Source organism: Phoca vitulina, unplaced genomic scaffold, assembly GCF_004348235.1.
Source record: "Phoca vitulina isolate PV1807 unplaced genomic scaffold, GSC_HSeal_1.0 scaffold26, whole genome shotgun sequence".
Lineage (NCBI taxonomy): Eukaryota > Metazoa > Chordata > Mammalia > Carnivora > Phocidae > Phoca > Phoca vitulina.
This window is the reverse complement of record NW_022589729.1, coordinates 19,223,878-19,243,998: the sequence shown is the minus strand read 5'-3', so window position 1 is coordinate 19,243,998 and position 20,121 is coordinate 19,223,878. Positions and strand designations below refer to the sequence as shown.

The following is a 20,121-nucleotide window of genomic DNA, read 5'->3' as shown; positions in this document are numbered from 1 at the left end:
CCTTGCCTTTTGCATTTCCTGTATAGATATATTCCCCTCGCCTATCAAAAGATGCAACCACGTTCAAATCGGAGTCATCGTCTACCGGCAGAACAACATGCTTGGAATCTGAAAGGGTCAACATGACAGGAGCAGATTTCATGGGACACACGAGAACCTTGTTCCTGTTTAAAAATATGAACAGTACATTGGCTGTTGCTTTGGTATCAGAAGCTGATCTCCTGCCCTCTTCCCTGATTCCTGTCACTACCTCCATCAGCTCTCCCAGCTCAAGCAAATTTAAAATAGTGAAAAAGCCTGAAGTCTAAATGTCTAACAATAGGGAAACAACTGAATATAAGCTATGGGATCCTGGTTTGACAAAATAAAATGTAGTCATTAAAAATAAATACGAAGAAGTAGCAAACTAGTAGAAGAAATATGTATGCAATAAAAAGGCAAAATGCTAACTAAAACTATGTAAAAATACGGAATTTAATACACATCTCATATGCATATAACTTGCTTTGTGGGCTATAAAGCACTAGATAACAAGCATTACACTTAAAGAACTTGACTAATAAAGAACCAAGAGAAATGAAGACAGTTATGTCTGGGTAATGGAATGGTGGGTAACTCTTTCTTAAATGTAGTTTTAAATGTAGTTTCATTTTTTTTTAAATGTGGTTTTAATACTCGAACTACTTCCCTCTAAAGAAATTCAAATAACCGGCGGGGGGGGGGGGGGGGGGGGGGGGTGGAGGTGTTGGTGTGGAAAGCTCCAGGTCAAGGACCAGTTGTTATTCTTCTTCCTACCTCTGCCCACTTCCAAAGTCTGAATACTGCCCAGTTTTTAATTATATGATACAATAACACTCTCCTTAAAATCTGTTCAGTAGAGACAACCTAGACAGAAACATTATTTTATGTAGAAGATTTGAAGAGATGTATGCTTTTGCCTCCCACAACCTTAAACTGCAATTGTCATGAGCCTGGAGCTAGTCCACAGAGAATGAGACCCTGCCCCAGGAAAGAACAGCACAGATTAAACATACTGATCTCGTGGATGGTACTGGACTTTTAGGATGGGTGAAGGGAACCGAAACCTCTGGTCGCAGTCGCCTGAAAGAACATCCCACTGTGACACTATGTTATCAGTGGAAGCACTCACGAGCTTATGACCATCTCGACTCCAGCTGGAAAAAAAAAGAGGTGGGTAATTTAGCACATATTCTAAGTTAAAGTAATTTAGCACAAATTCTAAGTACATTGTACCACTCTTAAGGATAAAAATGTCTGAGTCACACATCTGCCCTAGCTGCAGGAGTCAACAGTATTCCTTTTTTTATATATATATATACTCAAATCCACAAACTTTCCCAACTAAACAATGAATAAGAATATTTCATGACATTTCTGTAGGTAGTAACAAAAGCTCGTAGTAGTTCAAGATAACAGTAACAAGTGGCTCCAGGAAATAAGACTCAAACATTTAAAAGAGTCTATCATCAGCTTGCCCTTAAATGTTGATGTAACAAGTATTTAGGGAGTGGGAGGTGAGGGAGTATCTGAGCTTTCTGAGGTTGTCCCAGAAATAGCACCATCACAGTGTAAGCAAAACAATAAAAATAAGTATCTGTTATTTAAAATAACTAAGAAAGGAATTAATTCCTCCTGCTAAGTATAGCTAAACACCCTGGACATTACACATAAAACACAAAGACGCTGGCGGGCGCCTCGGTGGCTCAGTCGGTTAAGCGCCTGCATTCGGCTCCGTTCACGATCCCAGGGTCCTGGGACTGAGTCCCGCGTCGGGCTCCCTGCTCAGTGGGGAGTCTGCTTCTCCCTCTCCCTCTGCCTCTGCTGCTGTTCCTGCTTGTGCTCTCTCAACCTCTCTCAAATAAATAAATAAAATCTTTATTATAAAAAAAAAAAGACTCTGAAGGGCAGAGCAAAGACTGATTGGCTAGAGACTACAGGATATGAGGAATGACACAATAGAAAGTTCCTTGGATTTTCTTTTTTGCCTTATACATCCCAGACTGAGTGATGGAGAAGCCAACAGCCCAGTAACACCAATGGGCTCACACAAATAAAGCCTCAAGAAGAGCCTGCTTTCACTAGCCAAAGGACCAGGACTGGACAGCACAGAGAGACAGAAAACTTTTAGGCAATAATGACTCTTCCAGCAACCACCGTGAAAAAAACTGCAGCCCCACCTCCATCCCAGTCAACAAAATCTAAATAGAATCTAGACCTCCACCCTTGCCTAGTTACAGCAAGGTACCCTTCTCCACTCACTGCACTGGTGTCAGAGAAAGCTCAGGGGGCAGCCAGATTTCCATAGCCATCAGCCTGTAATAAGGACTCCCACTGAGTGTTAGTGGAGGCCACATGGAGAACAGGAACAAGGTACTCCTATCCTTCCCCACCAGCATGGTATCAGACCAGGAGGCCAGGGGGGAGCCTGAACTTCCCACCGCACCTAGCATAATGATGCCAAGTAAGAAGCTTGGACTTCTAACCCATCTGGCAATTAACAAGACAGTGCCCTCTCTTCTCTCCTCTCAAAGGAGGCCAGTTAAAACATAAGATTTAAATAAGCCCTACAGTCTTAGGATACCCAAAAAGCCCAAGTTTCAATTGAAAATGACTATCAATCCAAGAACAAAAAAATCTCAACTTGAATGAGAAAAGATAATCAACAGATACTAACGGTGAGATAACATAGATGTTAGAATTATCTGACAAGGATTTTAATGCAGTCATCATAAATATGTTTCAATAAGCAATTATGAACATGCTTGAAATAAATGAAAAAAAAAAAACAGAAAGGCTCAGCAAAGAAATAAAAGATGGAGAGAAGACCTGAATTTTAGAAATGAAACACACAACTAAAATAAGAAACCCAACAGATGGGTTCAGGAGCCAATGGAGAAAAAAGAGGAAAGAATCAGTGAACTGGAAAACAGAATAATAGTTATCTAATCTGAATAAGAGAAAAAACAAACTAAAAAAAATGAACAGAACCTCAGGGACTTGTGGGACTATAATAAAAGATCTAAGATCCACATCATCAGAGTCCTAGAAGAGAAGGAAGAATAGGGCTTCAAAGTATTGAAGGAATAATGGCTGAAATTTCCCCAAACTCGGCAAAAGATATGAAACCTACAGATTCAAGAAGCTGAGCAAACGTCAAACAGGGTGAGCTCAAAGAAATCCACTTCCAAGATACAGAGACAAACCTCTGAAACCTAAAGACAAAGAAAAAAAAATCCTTAAAGCAGCAAGAGAGGAAGGACATCTTACCTATGGAAACAAACAATACAAACAGGCAAACACACAAAAAACTCATGTGACAGCAGATTTCTCACCAGAAAGCATGGAAGAAGTGGCACACTCACGTGCTGAGAGAAAAAGAGCTGCCAACCCAAATTCTATTATCAGCAAAAATATCCTTCAGGAACAAAAAGGTAAATCAAGATATTTGGCCAGAAGATCTACCCTAAAAGGATGATTCAAAGAAGTTCTCTAAATGGAAAGGAAATGATAAAAGAAGGAATCTTAGAACATGAGGGAAAAAGAACAATGAAAAAGAATAAAAATATAGGTAAATAAGATCAATTTTTTTCCCTCTAGTTTTGACATTTGAACCAAAAATTGTAACATTGTCTTATGTGGGTCTCAATGTATATAGAAGAAATATTTAAGACAATTATATACAAAGAAGGGTAAATGGAAGTACGGTTTCTACACTTCACTTGAACTGGTAAAATGTCAACACCAGTGGACTGTAGTAAGTTAGGTGTACACAATGTAATACCTAGTAACCACCGAAAAGTTATACCAATACCCTCAAAAATACTATACAGTTCTCTCTTATCCATGGGGGATACTAAGACCCCCCCAGTGGATGCCTGAAGCCACCAATAGTATCGAATGCCATGTAGACTGTTTTCCCGTACATAACATACCTATGAGAAAGTTTCATTTATAAGTTAGGCACAGTAAAAGATTAACAACGACCAATAACAAAACAGAACAATTAACAATATACTGTAATTAAAGTTGTCTGAACGCGGTCTCTCTCAAATTCTCTTACTATACTCACTCTTGTGATGGTGTGAAATGACCAAGTGCCTAAGTGAGGACCGGAAGCACAGGGAGGGAGGGACACAGGCATCGTGATGCAGCCTGAGGCCACTACCGCCCTTCTGACATGTCAGAATCATCTGCTCCTAACTGTGGTTGACCACAGGTAACTGAAACCGCAAAAAGGGAAACCACAGGTAAGGGGGACTACTGCAGATGAAGTGGAATTCTAAAAAATGTTCAAGAAACCCACAGGAAGGCAGGGGAAAAAATGAAAAACAGAAGGGACAAAAATAAATAAATAAAATTTAAAACATAAAAAAAAAGAAACAGAAGGGACAGAGAAACCCAAAACCAGTATTTACCCAAATTTTACAATAAAGAGGAGTTGCTACTGAGGAACTTGGCTGGCTGTATACCTCCGTGGTTAAGAACATAGGCTCAAGAGTCAGACTTATGCTGAAGCCTGGACATTACCACCTTTTAGATGTGTGATCTTGGGCAAGTTATATATCCTTCTGAGCTTCAATTTCCTCTCCTATAACATGGGCTCAATAATATTACCTAACCAGCAGAAGACTGTTGACAGAATTAAGATCAGTATATATAAAATTCCTATCCCAATGCCTGGCACATAGCAAGTGCTCAAAAAACATTAATTATTTGTATCAGAGACAAGATGAATGTATTCCCAGACTTGGGACTCAAGGGGCAGAGGAAGGCAGGGGTAAAATAAGGAAGTGAATATAAAGGGATCAAGTTCAAGTCTGCATACGAAAGGACTCTTGTGCCTCTCTCCCACCAGCTCTAGAACACTTGCAGTCATGCTTACCCCTCAGAAAGGCAAGTAGAAGATTCTTCTAGAGAATGCGAACCTAAAAAAAAAGAGGCCTGAAGATGCCCTTCTGTTAGGATTCACAAAAAAAAGCCAGTGACCCACCCCATTTCAGTGAATGATAGGAGGGTAAGAGGGTGAGCTAAAACTTGCATACGGTGTTAACAATATGTCCATGGATAATTTCTGAAATTAACAAACCAAGAAAAAGTAACATACACATGTTATTTAGAAATATGGAGATAAATATCAGAAGAAACAGACAAAAAAATGAAAGCAGAGAGGGGACCAGACCATAATGGAGTGGGGCGAAACAAGGGACAGCTTTCGTTGCTGTTCTTGTAAGCCTTACAGCGCAATCTGACTACAGAACAGAATGTTAGCTATCATTCCATTTTTTTCTTTAAGCCCTTTTGTACTATAATATCCTTTTCTCTTTTCCCCACAATAAGCTTGTATTTCTGTTAAAATAGAAGGGACTCTAATTTTGAAAACGAAATTATTAACAAGTGAAAAGTAAAAGGGGCTCTCCCACTAAAAAACATAGTATTAATATATCCAACAATTCCAAACTCCATAAGCAGGCACAAAATTAGAAGCTCAGGGAAAAAAACAAACACAAAAACCAGAAACTGGGATTATAGCAGTAAAACAGCAAACAAGGTTCATAAATCACAGCACTTACCATCTCACAGGGAAGATACTCATAAGACAAATATTTGCAATAAAATAACAGGAGACACACAGCCATGATCTCAAACTTACATTTCCCCCCTCAATTTTACATTCGTATCTTCATGCAAACCAGAAGTCTAAGGACCATCCTAACTTCTGCACTTCACTCAGACTCCCCATCTGACTAATGACCAGGACTCTTACTTCTGCCCTCTCCCCTCTCCCCACCGCTCAGCCCCAGTCCTGCTGCCACTGTGCTCATCATCTCTAGCCAAGATCTCTGCATTTCCCTTATCTTCATTCTCTCTTCTTCAATCTCTTTAACATATGCTGTCCTAGAGATTTTTTTAAAAATAAAAAGCTCATCATATCACTTTCTTTCCTACAATGTCTTAATGGCTTCACAGTTACCTACAAGATGAAGTTCAAATTCATACTATGGTAACACAGCATCCTCCATGAGGATCTCAGTTTACTGGCTCTTGCCATTATCACATCTGCCACACCACAATCCAGCTATCTTGAACTACCTGCGGTTCCCCATCTTATCGTGCTTGTTTGAAGCTGATGGACCTTTGCCTGGGCAGCGTCCTTTGCGGGGAATACAACTGGCAAACACCTATATCTCACAAGTTTGAGGTTAGAAACTATCTTGCCTAGGAAGCCTTTCCTGACCACTGTTCTCCTCCAGTACATGGATCATCTCTTCCTTTGCACCTTCACCTCCACTAAATCTCAAACACAGTTCTTGTTTTTTTTGTTTTTTTTTTAAAGATTTTATTTATTTATTTGACACAGAGAGAGACAGCGAGAGAGGGAACACAAGCAGGGGGAGTGGGAGAGGGAGAAGCAGGCTTCCCACCGAGGAGGGAGCCCGATGCAGGGCTTGATCCCAGGACCCTGGGATCATGACCTGAGCTGAAGGCAGACGCTTAACGACTGAGCCACCCAGGCGCCCCTCAAACACAGTTCTTATATAGGAACCATAAAGCTTCAGTACCTGCACCTGCTACATAATTCATGCTCAACGTTGCTGAATGAATGTATAAGTGAAAAAGTTTATGCACAAAGACATTTACTAAACATGTAGCAGAGAAACTAGCAAAAAACTGTTAAATAAATTATAATTTATCCATGAGAAGACATATAGCCATAAAAAAGGTTTTTAGAGGTATGCAAGTAGGAAACTGTCCGGTGTTAGGGAGAAAAAAAGCAAAATATAAAACAGAACATAGCACGATTACAAATTCTGCCTTTTTTTTTTTTTAAAGATTTTATTTATTTATTTGACAGAGAGAGACACAGCAAGAGAAGGAACACAAGCAGGGGGAGTGGGAGAGAGAGAAGCAGGCTTTCCGCTGAGCAGAGAGCCCGATGAGGGGCTCAATCCCAAGACCCTGGGATCATGACCTGAGCCGAAGGCAGACGCTTAACGACTGAGCCACCCAGGCACCCCCAAATTCTGCTCTTTAAAAACTATATACAGAAACATACTAAAATCTTTACAGTAGGAATACTTGGGTGGTGGGACTATGGGAGATACTAGTAATTCTTTTTGCTTTGCTATATTTTCCATAAGGTTCTAAATGATTATGCATTATTTTATAATAAAAACAAATGCATTATTTTTAACAGGTGGGAGTGGCTGGTACTCTCATTTTGCATATTACAGACAAGTTTTGGCCAAAGCTGGTTCATTAGCAGCCAAACCTAGATTGGGATTCAGGCCTCCTCCCAATCTAGTGCTTTACAATATAGCTGCCATTTCCATTTACACAAAAGGAAATAAGCTTCATAAATCTAGATCTGATTACGGGGCGCCTGGGTGGTTCAGTCAGTTGGGACGTCTTACTCTTGATTTTGGCTCAGGTCCTGATCTCAGGGTTGTGAGATTGAGCCGCACATGGGACTCATGCTCAGTGTGGAGTCTGCTTGTTCCTCTCCCTCCCCCTCTGTTCTTCCCCCAGCTCGCTTGTGCGCACTTGCTTGCTCTCTCTCTAAAAATATAAAATAAAATAAAATCTTAAAAAAAAAAATCTAGATCTGATTAGGTGCTTTTTTTGGCCCCAAGTTCATTTAGAAGAGCTGCCCTAAAATAAAACTTTCCAAAGCAAACACAGTAGTCCCAGAGAGTAAGAAAGAAATCAATGGGAATTTATATTACACTAGATTTTACCTCAATCTATTTGACAGAAAGCCTTAACTATAATTTAGTGAAGGAAAAGACATGCCTGCGATCACTAAAACTGCTGGAATTCAAGAACCTGGACAAAGCTGAAGTAGAGGACTTCCAAGTTTCTCTCCTCATCAAGACTTTCCATTCTAAATGAAAGGTCAATATCACAAATACTACTACAGCTGCAAACCTTTGTAAATATCTCATTTCAGTACTGAAATATTCTCAGACAGAGCCTGATACAGATCCACAAGTACACTCAATTTCTCCCCCACAAAGGTATTCCAAGGACAGCACTTTTTTTCAAGGTCTACAGATGCTATGAGAAATTGTACTACTAATGACTGAACATTTAAAATGCTAAGTATTAAAATATCTAGTACAATGAGACTGGCAATTTCACAGTCACCATTCATCCCCCTAATTCAACTCATATTCAACACATTAATATTAAAATTCCTTACCATAAAGAACAAACTGGATGGATGTGCGCACTAATTATTTTAGCAATGCCTCTTGTCAAGAAATCCCAGATGACAATTCGGCCATCATTACAGCCAACTGCAAGCAGCGTGCCCCACCTGTTAAAGGTGCAAGTCAGGGCCATGCTGATACAATCCAAAGTTCCATCGGCTTCCTAAAAATTAAAATGAATACAAGAAAATAGACAATGCCACCAGGTACCCAATTATTTCTTAAAGATTCTCTATCACCTATGACACTTCTCTTTTAATTTAAATGACGATGTATACCAAAAGAAACTCTATGTGTGTTCTTATACCTATTAAACTAGCCAAAACAAGGAAATATTTGTAAACAGATGTGATAAATCCCATACATTACCAGTATGACTTTGTACCCACTGTGCATGGCAATTAGGCAAAATATAACAAGATTCATTGAAAAGAGTCATCCTACTGACCCAATCATCATAGTTCTTGGGATTTACTCCAAGAAAAATAATTTAAAACAAAACCCCTAGAACAACCTGTATGTGCAACATTAGGGAAGTCAAATACATTACTTTATATTCGTATCAAGCTATTTAAAATAACCATAATGGCTACACTTGAAACACATTTCAAATATTACAAAATATTTTTGCATTTATAAAAGTAAAGCACACTTAGAGCATACATATTATTACTATGCAAAAACACTGATTGAAACTAGAAAAGCACACAGAAAAAAAAAATCTACGTATAGGTGATGGTACTGTTTGTGAAAAATCCTTCAAAGTATTTTTTTTTAATTTACTGGGAAATGAATTGCTTAAGATTAAAAGGTTATGGTGAGATTTCCCACCAGTACTGCCTATCTATTTCCTCTCTCCTCAAAATTAAACACTGAGTTCTTTATTATAGCACTTAAAGCTTCTGTTGTCAAAGAAAATGGGCGGGGGGGGGGGGGAAAAAAAAAAAATTTTCCCCCAAAAAAAAAAAGATAGAAATTTCCCATACCCCAAATTTCAAAAAAAAAAAACTCTAAAAAAAAAAAAAAAAGACTATACTCTTACCTCTGGATAATTCTGCCCAAAGGACTCTGCAACAAAGCAAAGAAAGAGTTCATGGAGCATTTGCAACACAGCAGGAATCCTCCAGCTCTCGAATGGTGGATGCAATGGTTTGCAAAGTGTGGATGGCTGGCTCAGGGACTCCAGGGGGTCACACCTATTTTCATTATCATACCAAGATGGCATCTGCCTCTTTACTCTCCTATCTCCTAAGTTTACAGATGAGCTCTCCTGAGGCCACAGCACCAGTGATATTGTAACAGAGTGCATGCAAAAGTAGATGCAAGAATTCTGCCAACTTCTACTTAGGCAAGCATTAAGGACAATTTGTAAAACCGTGAAACAATGTTCTTCTCACTATTTTTATTTTAGAAAAGTTATTTTTCACAAAAAAAGTGTTATTTATGTAAACAGGTAATGGGGTTATGCTGGTTATTTTGAATTACAAACTTTTAAATATCCAATCTGTCAAACTATCTTAAGTTGGATGAACTCTCTAAAACCTTCATGAACACCAGCCAACCAGCAGTGCCATTTCCTTCCTAATAATGACATTTATATTGTCACATAGTCTGGTAGTTGATTAAAGATGCAATTCTCTATATTAATTTCTTAAGCAAATGACATTTGGGGGCCAACACCCCTGAATGCTTTTCCCGTATGAAATGCAGTGTTCACACGAGACACAGACATATCGAGCTGCAAATAACGGCATGATGCTACCCCCTGCTTCTCAGAAGTGTCCTGTCAGCAGTAACACTGTCTTTGTCAGGATGTACTTACAACATTACCTAAGTATTGTACTACAGTGGTTTTTAAACTATACTGAGAACTACAGATCCATGAAAGTTGTTTCACACATAAGGCACCCAAATCAGATTTCATTTGAAAAAAGAAGTCTACTGCTTAAAAAAAAAAAAAAAAATTATAAAAATTAACTGAAAACTAAAGAGTGGGGGCATCTGGCTGGCTCAGTTGGAAGAGCATGCAACTCCTGATCTTGGGGTCATGAGTTTGAGCCCCATGTTGGGTGTAGGGATTACTAAAAAAAAGAAGAAAGAAAAGAAAAACTAGAGTGAAAACATTAAAACCAATCAAGGGGCGCCTTGGTGGCTCAGTTGGTTAAGCAACTGCCTTCGGCTCAGTTCATGATCCCAGGGTCCTGGAATAGAGTCCCGCATCAGGCTCCTTTGCTCAGCAGGGAGTCTGCTTCTCCCTCTGCCTGCCACTCCCCCTGCTTGTGCTCTCTCTCTGTCAAATAAGATCTTTAAAAAAAATAAATAAAAATAAAACCAATCAAAAAAAAACACCGGCCCTACAACAAAAAACACTAAAAGAAAGATGAAACTAAAGGCAAATGTCCCCAAATTATCCTGATGTATCTAATGTGAACCAGATTTAAGATGGCTGACTGCATTCAATTATGAAAGAATGAACTGAAATGCTGAAACCAGATAGAGAGGTTTTATTTTTTTATTTTTAAAGATTTTATTTATTCATTTCAGACAGAGCGCAAGAGAGTGAGTTTGGGGGGGAGGGGCAGAAGGAGAAGCAGGCCCTCCACCAAGCAGGGAGCCCGGGAGATCACGCCCAGGTCAGAAGGCAGACACCCAGCCCAACCGACTGAGCCACCCAGGTGCCCCAGATCGAGAGGTTTTTGAAAGAAATATTCTCAAGTTACTGAAGTAATACATGTAATACAGAAATGTGTAATCAACAAATGATCGTTTCCTCCCTGCAACCCACCACCAAGGTAAAAGCTTCCATATGTTTCTATATGCTTATTTGTATAAGCAAATATAGAAGCATATATTTGTATAAGCATTCAAATTTATAGTTGTGTTTTTAAATAAAACATTACACATAAAATGTGACTTGTTTTGTTAGCAATTTAGCTTATACATCTTTCCAAATCAGTTAAGACAGATCTATATTCACATGGTTGAGGAACAAAGAAGAAAAAGAAAAAAAACAGCATTTATCAAAAATTAAAAACAAAACAAACAAAAAACACAACCTGAAAATATAAAGTACTGGGGAAGGAGCAGAGTGCGACGTGCTGTGTTGAGTGAGATAAGGGAAATCCACATAGACGATTCTGAGCAAGTCCAGAATCCAGGGACCATTTTAATGTATGATCACCTCTCAACACAGACTACCCCTTGTATTTCTGGTTTATGTTTTTAGGGTGGGTTTTTCTTTTTTGTGGATCATCCTAGTTAACAGAATTACAATAAGGTGTTTAAGGAGCACAAAGAAAAAGTGACACATAAGAAAGACTAGGCTAGGGCGCCTGGGTGGCTCAGTTGTTAAGCGTCTGCCTTCAGCTCAGGTCATGATCCCAGGGTCCTGGGATCAAGCCCTACATCGGGCTCCCTGCTCAGCAGGAGGCCTGCTTCTCCCTCTCCCACTCCCCCTGCTTGTGTTCCCTCTCTAGCTGTCTCTCTCTGTCAAATAAAACCTTTAAAAAAAAGAAAGAAAGAAAGAAAGAAAGACTAGGCTAATCTGAGGCAGTTTTGTTGGAGGGCCTGAGCAAGACTGCTGTTAAGCGGGATTACAGGAACGCAAGGCCCTTTCCTCAGAGAATGCTCAAAATCACTTTTATATTCTCCATCTTGCCACCATCTACCATTTTATGTAACAATTAGATTTCTTAGGTTTTAAACACCATGCTGGGGGGAAAAAAAGATGCCCAAAGATGTGGATGCCAAGGAGAAATAAAACCTTCGCCAGAGATTTAACTTCATAACACACTTGATAAAAAAAACATGAGCGGCTTCTATAGCAAAACACACATTTCCAAAACTGATTACAGAAGAAAAATCCTTGACTGGATCAATGAGTAAAAAACACATTGAAAGGTTATTAAAAACATACCATTCAAAGTGGGGGGGGGGGGGGGGCGAGCAGACCCATAAGGATTTTGTGAGCAGTTTCTCCTAACCTCAAGCAGCAGATAATTACTATGTTATTCAAGCTATTCCGAGCAGAAAGAAAAAACACTAGTGTTTTATAAAGCGAACATAACTGACACCAAACCCTCAGAGACAATACAAAAAAGAAAAGAATTTTCTCAACATAAATGGTTTCTCACTTTTACACTCTGCAGACTTGCAAAGTAACTTCTAACAGCATATACAATTATAACCAAATTCTAAACACAAAGCATCTGAAGTTTGTTATTGTACCTTGTAAGAAGACATCACTATATAGCAGGAAAAACAAGGAACAGGGTTATGGCAAGGGCACTCTAAACAGCTTCATGGCACAATGCATTCTAATGTACATCCTTAGTCAAGAATGTTTGTGTAACGGCCACACGATCCTATCAGTAGATACTGAAAACACATTTGCTAAAACTCCATAATCACTTCTAATGAAAGAGAGGACTACAATAAATGATAAAACCTATCAAAAACACAATTATCATTCCAAAAGGTGAAATATTAAAACCATTTCAATTAATATCAGCAACTAGGAAGGGATATATCATTAGTTAATACCATCTTGGTGGTTCCAGTCAATGGAATAAGAAAATGAAATAACTGGCTTAACCACTGAATATAAGGAGATAAAACTATTTCTCTTTTGCCATCATTGAATACCCAGAAAACACAAGAGACTCTAATAAGAAAACGATTTAAATTAATAATAAAATACGGAAGGGGCTCCTGGCTAGCTGAGTCAGAAGAGCGAGCAACTCTTGATCTCAGGGTCATGAGTTCCAGCTCCACGTTGGGTGCAGAGATTACTTAAAAATAAACTTTTTTAAAAAATAAGAAAATAGGGTAAGGTGGCTTACTACAAGAAAAATATTCAAACATTAATAGCTTTTCTTTACATTAGCAATTACTATCCAAAAATGGAAATACAAGGCAAAATTCCATTCAGAATGGCTACAAACATATAAAATATTTAAGGAATAGTAATAAGGTAATAAAGAAGACAGACATGTATGAAGAAAACTATAAAATCTTAGGTAAGGCCATAAAATCTAAATAAATGAAAAGACAATCTACATTCTGGGATGGGAAAACTTAATGGTTTTCCCTAAAAATTAATAAATTTTACATAATTCCAGATGGAATAAAGACAAATGTGAAAAAAAATTCTAAATGTACTGTAAGGCTGCTGATATATAATAAAGGTGGCATTTCAATTTAGTGGAGGATTTATTTAACATATAGGGAATGACAAGTGACCATCTGGAAGGAAGAAAAAGTTATAATTCCTCTCATATTACATATAAATTTCAGGTAAATTAATGTTTTTATTTTTCTTATTTTTTAAGATTTTATTTATTTGACAGAGAGAGACACAGCGAGAGAGGGAACACAAGCAGGGGGAATGGGAAAGGGAGAAACAGGCTTCCCACCGAGCAGGGAGCACAATTAGGGTCTCGATCCTAGGACCCTCGGATCATGACCCGAGCCGAAGGCAGGCGCTTAACGACTGAGCCACCCAGGTGCCCTGGTAAATTAAAGTTTAAAAGAACAAAAATCTTAGAAGAAAATCTAGGGGACTACATACATGTATAATCTAGGGCAGGGAAGACCTTAACCAAGTGAGGAACACCAAAAGAAAAGAGAAATAGGTTTAATTAAATAAAAATTGAACATTTTGCATGGCAAAAGCTCCCATAGGGGCGCCTGGGTGGCTCAGTTGTTAAGCGTCTGCCTTCGGCTCAGGTCATGATCCCAGGGTCCTGAGATCGAGTCCCACATCGGGCTCCCACATCGGGCTCCCTCCTCAGCGGGAAGCCTGCTCTCCCTCTCCCACTCCCGCTGCTTGTGTTCCTGCTCTCACTATCTCTGTCTCTGTCAAATAAATAAATAAAATCTTTAAAAAAAAAAAAAAGCTCCCATAAACAGTCAAGATTTAAAAACAAATTTTCAAGGCAGATGACTGATAGGAGTTGATACCTGTATTACAAAGCAAGTTTATACATCAGTAAGAAAAAAACAACCCAAAAGACAAAAAGAACATGAATAAACAAGTCACAGAAGAACAAAATCAGATGGCCTCTAAACAGGAAAATGTAATCAAACTCAGTTGTAGGTGGAGAAATAAAAATGAGATGCCACTTTCATCCAACAAACAGGTAAATTTAGGGACACGTTGGTGGCTCAGTCGGTTAAGCATCTGCCTTCAGCTCAGGTCATGATCCCAGGGGCCTGGGACTGAGCCCCGCATTAGGCTCCCTGCTCAGCAGAGGGTCTGCTTCTCCCTTTCTCTCTCCCTCTGCCTCTTCCCCTTCTTGTGCTCCTGCTCTCTCTTAAATAAATAAAATCTTTAAAAAAAAAAAAAAACAGGAAAATTTAGGGAGAGAACACCTGGGGGTGGAGGGGAGGGCAAAGGGACATTTTTACACACTACCTGTAAAAATGGGAATTGTTATAGCCTTTTGGAAAATGGATCTGACAGCATCTATTAAAAGCAAAACATAGGGGCACCTGGGTGGCTCAGACGGTTAAGCATCTGCCTTCGGCTCAGGTCATGATCCCAGGGTCCTGGGATTGAGTCCCGCATCGGGCAGGAACATCAGGCTTCCTGCTAGGCAGGGAGCCTGCTTCTCCCTCTGCCTCTCTCTCTCTCTCTGACTCTCATGAATAAATAAATAAAATATTTTTTAAAAAATAAAAAAATAAAAGCAAAACATATATAGTTCTTACTTCAGCCATCCTACAATTGGAAATCTAATCTCCATAGATGTAAACACAACAGTGGGACAGAAGTACAAATATTTCAAGTATTGTTCTTGGTGGCCAAAAAACAAAGAAAACCTACCCAAACTGGAAACAAAGTAAATATCCATTAATAGTGGAATGGATGAATAAATTACACTGTATTCAAATATAAAAATACTAATAAATTATGCTAATTCTTAGAGAAATTTGCATTGGTGTTACTAAGTAGAAAAAAAGGCAAAACACAAAGTGTATATTATATAATCTCATTTTTTATTATCATGTGCACGTGCGCATGCACACACACATACAAGTATATATAAGCACAGAGAAAAATATGGTAGTAAATACATGGGATTACCAACAAAAAGGAGGCGGCAAGGGAAAAAAAGACCACTTTTTTTTTAAAAGCATGGAAATTTTACCATTAAAATTATGTATCCTGTGTGTGTACCTACATGAATGCATTAAAATCTATTTTTAGATCTATTATCTCCTAATGTGTAGGAATAGCATCCTACAGTGTTAAGTGAATAAAGCAAGTTTCAAATAATGTGTATAAAAAGGTTCTATTTCTGTAAAAAGGCAAAAACAAAGCCCTAATAAATTTGTTTAAATGTTTGTGTGAGCAAGGAGTAAGCTATAAAAGGATAAACTCTAGACAGTTACAATTTGGGGAAGGAGAGAAAGAAGTTTTTTCTGTATGCGTGTTTGAACTGTTTCCACTGTTGTGATAAATATGTGCCATATTTGTTCGTTTGAAAAGCAAGAAATTAAAGAACCACAATGAGATTTCCAGACTTAAACTCACAGTGGCTCATCATTTCTCTCAAGTGCTCAAACCTGTATTTATCATTAGCAGCTACCACTTATTGAATGCTGATGTGTCCGACTCTGTATTAAGGTCTTTCATATATTCCCATTCAGTCCTCTCAATTCACTAGTGACTACTGCTGTCACCAGCTAGACCCCAAGACCTGACCTTTACTGCCCACCTGCTTGTACTCACCAACCTCTGTCCCACATTTTTCCTTAAGCTCTTCTTTCCCACTGATCTCTTCACTCAGGCAAATGGAAACTGAAACCATCGCTCAAGCAGCAGGGACCAGACCACCCAGACCAGTTTGAGTATAACCCTTGCCTGGTGCCTGTGCAGAAGGACCACGGAGTGACCTCCAACTACCTTTACCTCATTATAATACTAAAATCTCCGCCAGACGAGGAGCACAAGCCTCATTTACATAACAATGGATGTATAGCAGGTTTCCTTAAGGCGCTCATGTGGCCTTCTGTTCACCTCTATGGGCAAGGACAAGACTTCCCAACTAAATATTCATCCTAACCCTAAATAGAAGGAACCCATTCACGCTTGCTCAGAGAGTCATGGTTTTGGAAGTTATTCCCCATGATCTCCTTACTTGCTTCAAATAAAGTTTATTTTGTGCACCAACTCCATCTGGTATATCTGTGACTCACCAAGGAGCAAACTCCCATTGGTTCAGTGACACTATTACATTCCATTTCACAGATAAAGTTAGGCTTCAAGGTTAAGTCACTTCCCAAGTTCACACAGTTAAAAACCGGCAAAATTGGAACCTGACCCAGAAACCATACTCTTAACTACACTAAAAAGCCTCTAGAATCTTGCCTGAATCTGACCTCAAGGTTATTAGTCTATCATCTGTAAAACACAACACACCCACCCTTTATTGAAAGTCAAAATGTGTCCATCTGCTTTCCTTCAGTACATCTCCCTTTCTCTCCACAAATCTCAAAGATCACCACCAGTTACTCCGTCACGGCCAAGGAATGTAATTCAACCAAGAGAAGTGAGCTAAGTGACCTACCTAAAATCTCCACCTACTGAGGGTTTTTCTTGGCAACAACCAGTGTTCACTTTATTTGTTCCAAAAAACCATCCTTTTCCCCAGAAAAGACAAAAGAAAAATTAGAAGCTTCCCACTTCCCCTCTGCCAATAAAGCCCACAGGCGGCACACGAAAGGTCTTTGCTGAGCGCTGAATGAGTAATTTTGGTATTACACCAACCAGCCCAACCAAGCAGGAAACTTTTTTTACTCTTCACTCTCCACATAATGTTACAAACCCTTCCTAGTTGCCTCACTTTTACAATCTCGGCCTTGGACCACACTAATTTTCCTGACACTGTTCTTCAAAGCCTGTGCTCAGGCCTTCACTTCAGCTACGCGCCCTTTCTTTGCAGCTGCCCTTTCTTTGCAGCCGCCCTTCCGGAACCCGAGTTCACACTGCTTCCAGCACAGCCACACCAGCTTCCCCAGGGGCCTCCTCCTTTCTGTCCTGTGAACATCCTTCCTCCAACCGCCCTTCAGCTTGCAGGCCTTTCCAGCCTTCTTCCTCCTGGTCTCCTGACACGGAATAAGGTCTATTCTCCACACTGCGGAACATCCACCTCCTTAAAGACCTGACTATCATGAGCTCTAAAACTGCACGGACCTTTTCTCCCAATGGCCCTATTATTTTCGATTCCAGCCAATTCCTCCCTGTTGTAACGGTTAGGTGCGGAGTAGCAGTCTCCACTGTTTCCTCAATCTAACAAGTGAGGACACAGTCGGTGGCGTTTCTTTTAGAGAAACGCAACTTGCAGGTGTCTAGATAACGGATCCCACCCCGCCCTCATCCGATGCCTTCACTACCATAATTACTACATGTCCTTGACTCCAGTCTCGCCTCCATCACAGAGCTGCCACAGCCAACTTCCGAAGACCCAAATCTCACCTGTCACTTAGTTGCTTAAAAATCTTCCTCACCCCACATATATTAAACTTTTAAGTACAATTTTTAAAAAGTGATTTCATTCTGGCCCCAACCAGTATTTTCCACTGCATGTTGAGCTAACTTCCCATCAGCACCTAGTACAGAACCTCGCATAACCCACCCTAAGCACCAGCTGTAGATTACTGACCATTTCTTGAACATACCACATGCAGTCATGCCTCAGAACATTTGCGTCAACGCTTCTCTGCACTGATTACCTCTCTAACTACTTCCTCTGGAAAAACCCTACCCTATCTGTACTGTCTGGGTTAAATGACGCTTATCATCCCCAAATTCTACCGCCAACCTCAACAATGCAGAATTAATTGCTTTCAGCTGAACTCCCATAATGCATTCACTTATTACAGTTCCATATTAGACACAAGTATTTATGTTTCGCTCCCCCTAGTTCTACATATTTATTCAGGGCAAAGGCTGTATCTTATTTCAGTGTTTTTCAAGCAGTAGGACCCAACCCACCATAAGTGGATAAATCAATTTAGTGAGCCCCAACAAGGTTTTTAATAGATTAGAACAGAAGACATCAGAGGACACTGGGCATAACAGGGATTAAGTATAATTTTGAGAAACTCAGTTATATATATTTGAATATATAACGGGTTGTGATAGAAAACAGATTTCTTGGGCATCTTGGGTGGCTCAATCAGTTGAGTTTCTGACTCTTGATTTCGGCTCAGGTCACGATCTCAGGGTTGTGAGATCGAGCCCCCGCATCGGGCTCTGCACTGGGCATGGAGCCTGCTTAAGATCTCTCTCTCCCTCTGCCCCTCCCTGCCCTCTCCCTCAAGAAAAAGAAAAAGAGATTTCTTACTGTGAGTTGTAGTAAAAATAGTTCTGAAAAACTCTTATTTAACTTTGTAACTCCAGTGCATACTGTCGGATACATAGCGAGGGCTCAAAAGTGATTGCAGAAATAAAATTAGTATCTTGAGTTCACATTAGGAGCGTTATCATTCCTTTCCTTTATCCGGCCAGATATTCTTTCATATGCATGCTCCCACAATCACTCACTTCTGCTCCTTCGAGCTTTTTATCTGCAATCATTAACTTTCTCCTTTAAACCTCAGTCATTTCCATAGAAATGTAGATTTATGGGCCCAGCCTTCTTTTAAATTGTCTAACCTTCCTTGGGTGCCTGGGTGGCTCAGTCAGTTAAGTGTCGACTCTTGATTTCGGTTCAGGTCATGATCCCAGGGTGAAGGGATCAAGCCCCACATCAGGCCCCACAGTCAGCATGGAATCAGTCTGCTTGTCCCTCTCCCTCTGCTCCTGCCCAGCTCCCAACATGCTCTTTCTCAAATAAATAAAATCTTTAAAAATAAATAAATTGTCTAAACTTCCAATGCTAAATATTCCTAAATTTCACCCTCCCAAATCTTCTGTATCATTCAAGAAAAACCTCTCCCATGACTATTTCTTTCAATGTACTAGCCTATCTATCACCTTTCCTCCATCCTGAAGTTTTTAAAAATAAGGGTCGACCTCTGGTCTCCACTCCGCCTCCCACACCTTCCTAAAATGACTGTAATCTGGCTTCCACTCAAGTTGCTGAGGGGTGCCAAGTGCCTAAGGACTATACCAAGCAGCCCTTTCTCAGCTCTCAGCCTCAAGTGCTCTTCACCTGGCTTCTGAGAGCACACCAACGAGTATCCTCTTCCACCTCTACATGGATAAATATATAGAAGCATGCAAAAACTTGCCTAGCTCATAATAAGTACTATATAACTCTTAATTTACTATCATTTATTCCTCCTCTTAACTCCAAAATATAGGTAATTGTCCAAGATTCTGCCCTCTGCAGTTTTCTCTTTCTGCCCCTCCCACCTTTTCCCCTGGTCTTGTCACCCACTCACAAGGTTTCAACAAGCCCACCTGCAGGAAAAGTACACATCTCTCTCATAAATCTAAACCTACCTCCTGAACCCCAGGTCCACACTCAACATGCCCAATGCTCTCTTTTCCCAATTTCCTTAAAAGTTTATCAGTAATACCACCATTGGCTCCCATGATTTTCACTTCATAGTTCCTCACCACCGGCACTACCACCAAATGCAATCAATTCTCAAATTTTGTGAACTCTACCTCCTCAGTGTCTCTTCGTTCCATTTCCTAGCTCAGGCCTTCTTTATCACTCATTTACTCTAGCCCTCCAAACTGGTTTGACACCAGCCAAGACTCAACAACATGTTGCTGTCAGATAAATCTTTTTTTTTTTTTAAAGATTTTATTTATTTATTTGACAGAGACAGCGAGAGAGGGAACACAAGCAGGGGGAGTGGGAGAGGGAGAAGCAGGCTTCCTGCTGAGCAGGGAGCCCGATGCAGGACTCGATCCCAGGGCCCTGGGATC

At 39.8% G+C, this 20,121-nt stretch overlaps 1 protein-coding gene across 3 annotated transcripts in view; it reads right to left on the bottom strand.

Moving 5' to 3' along the window:
- The window catches only part of RBBP5 (RB binding protein 5, histone lysine methyltransferase complex subunit), a 37,669-nt gene that overhangs the window by 15,990 nt on the left and 1,558 nt on the right, over positions 1–20,121 (bottom strand). For 2 of the 3 annotated variants that reach the window (XM_032422231.1, XM_032422232.1), the window contains exons 2-5: positions 9,274–9,299; positions 8,222–8,394; positions 1,035–1,175; positions 2–164 (exon numbers count right to left, since the gene is read on the bottom strand). In XM_032422231.1, coding sequence (XP_032278122.1) covers positions 2–164; positions 1,035–1,175; positions 8,222–8,394; positions 9,274–9,299 — 503 coding nt within the window. The remainder of the gene's footprint in view (position 1; positions 165–1,034; positions 1,176–8,221; positions 8,395–9,273; positions 9,300–20,121) is intronic. The other variant, XM_032422233.1, reaches the window with a different exon arrangement.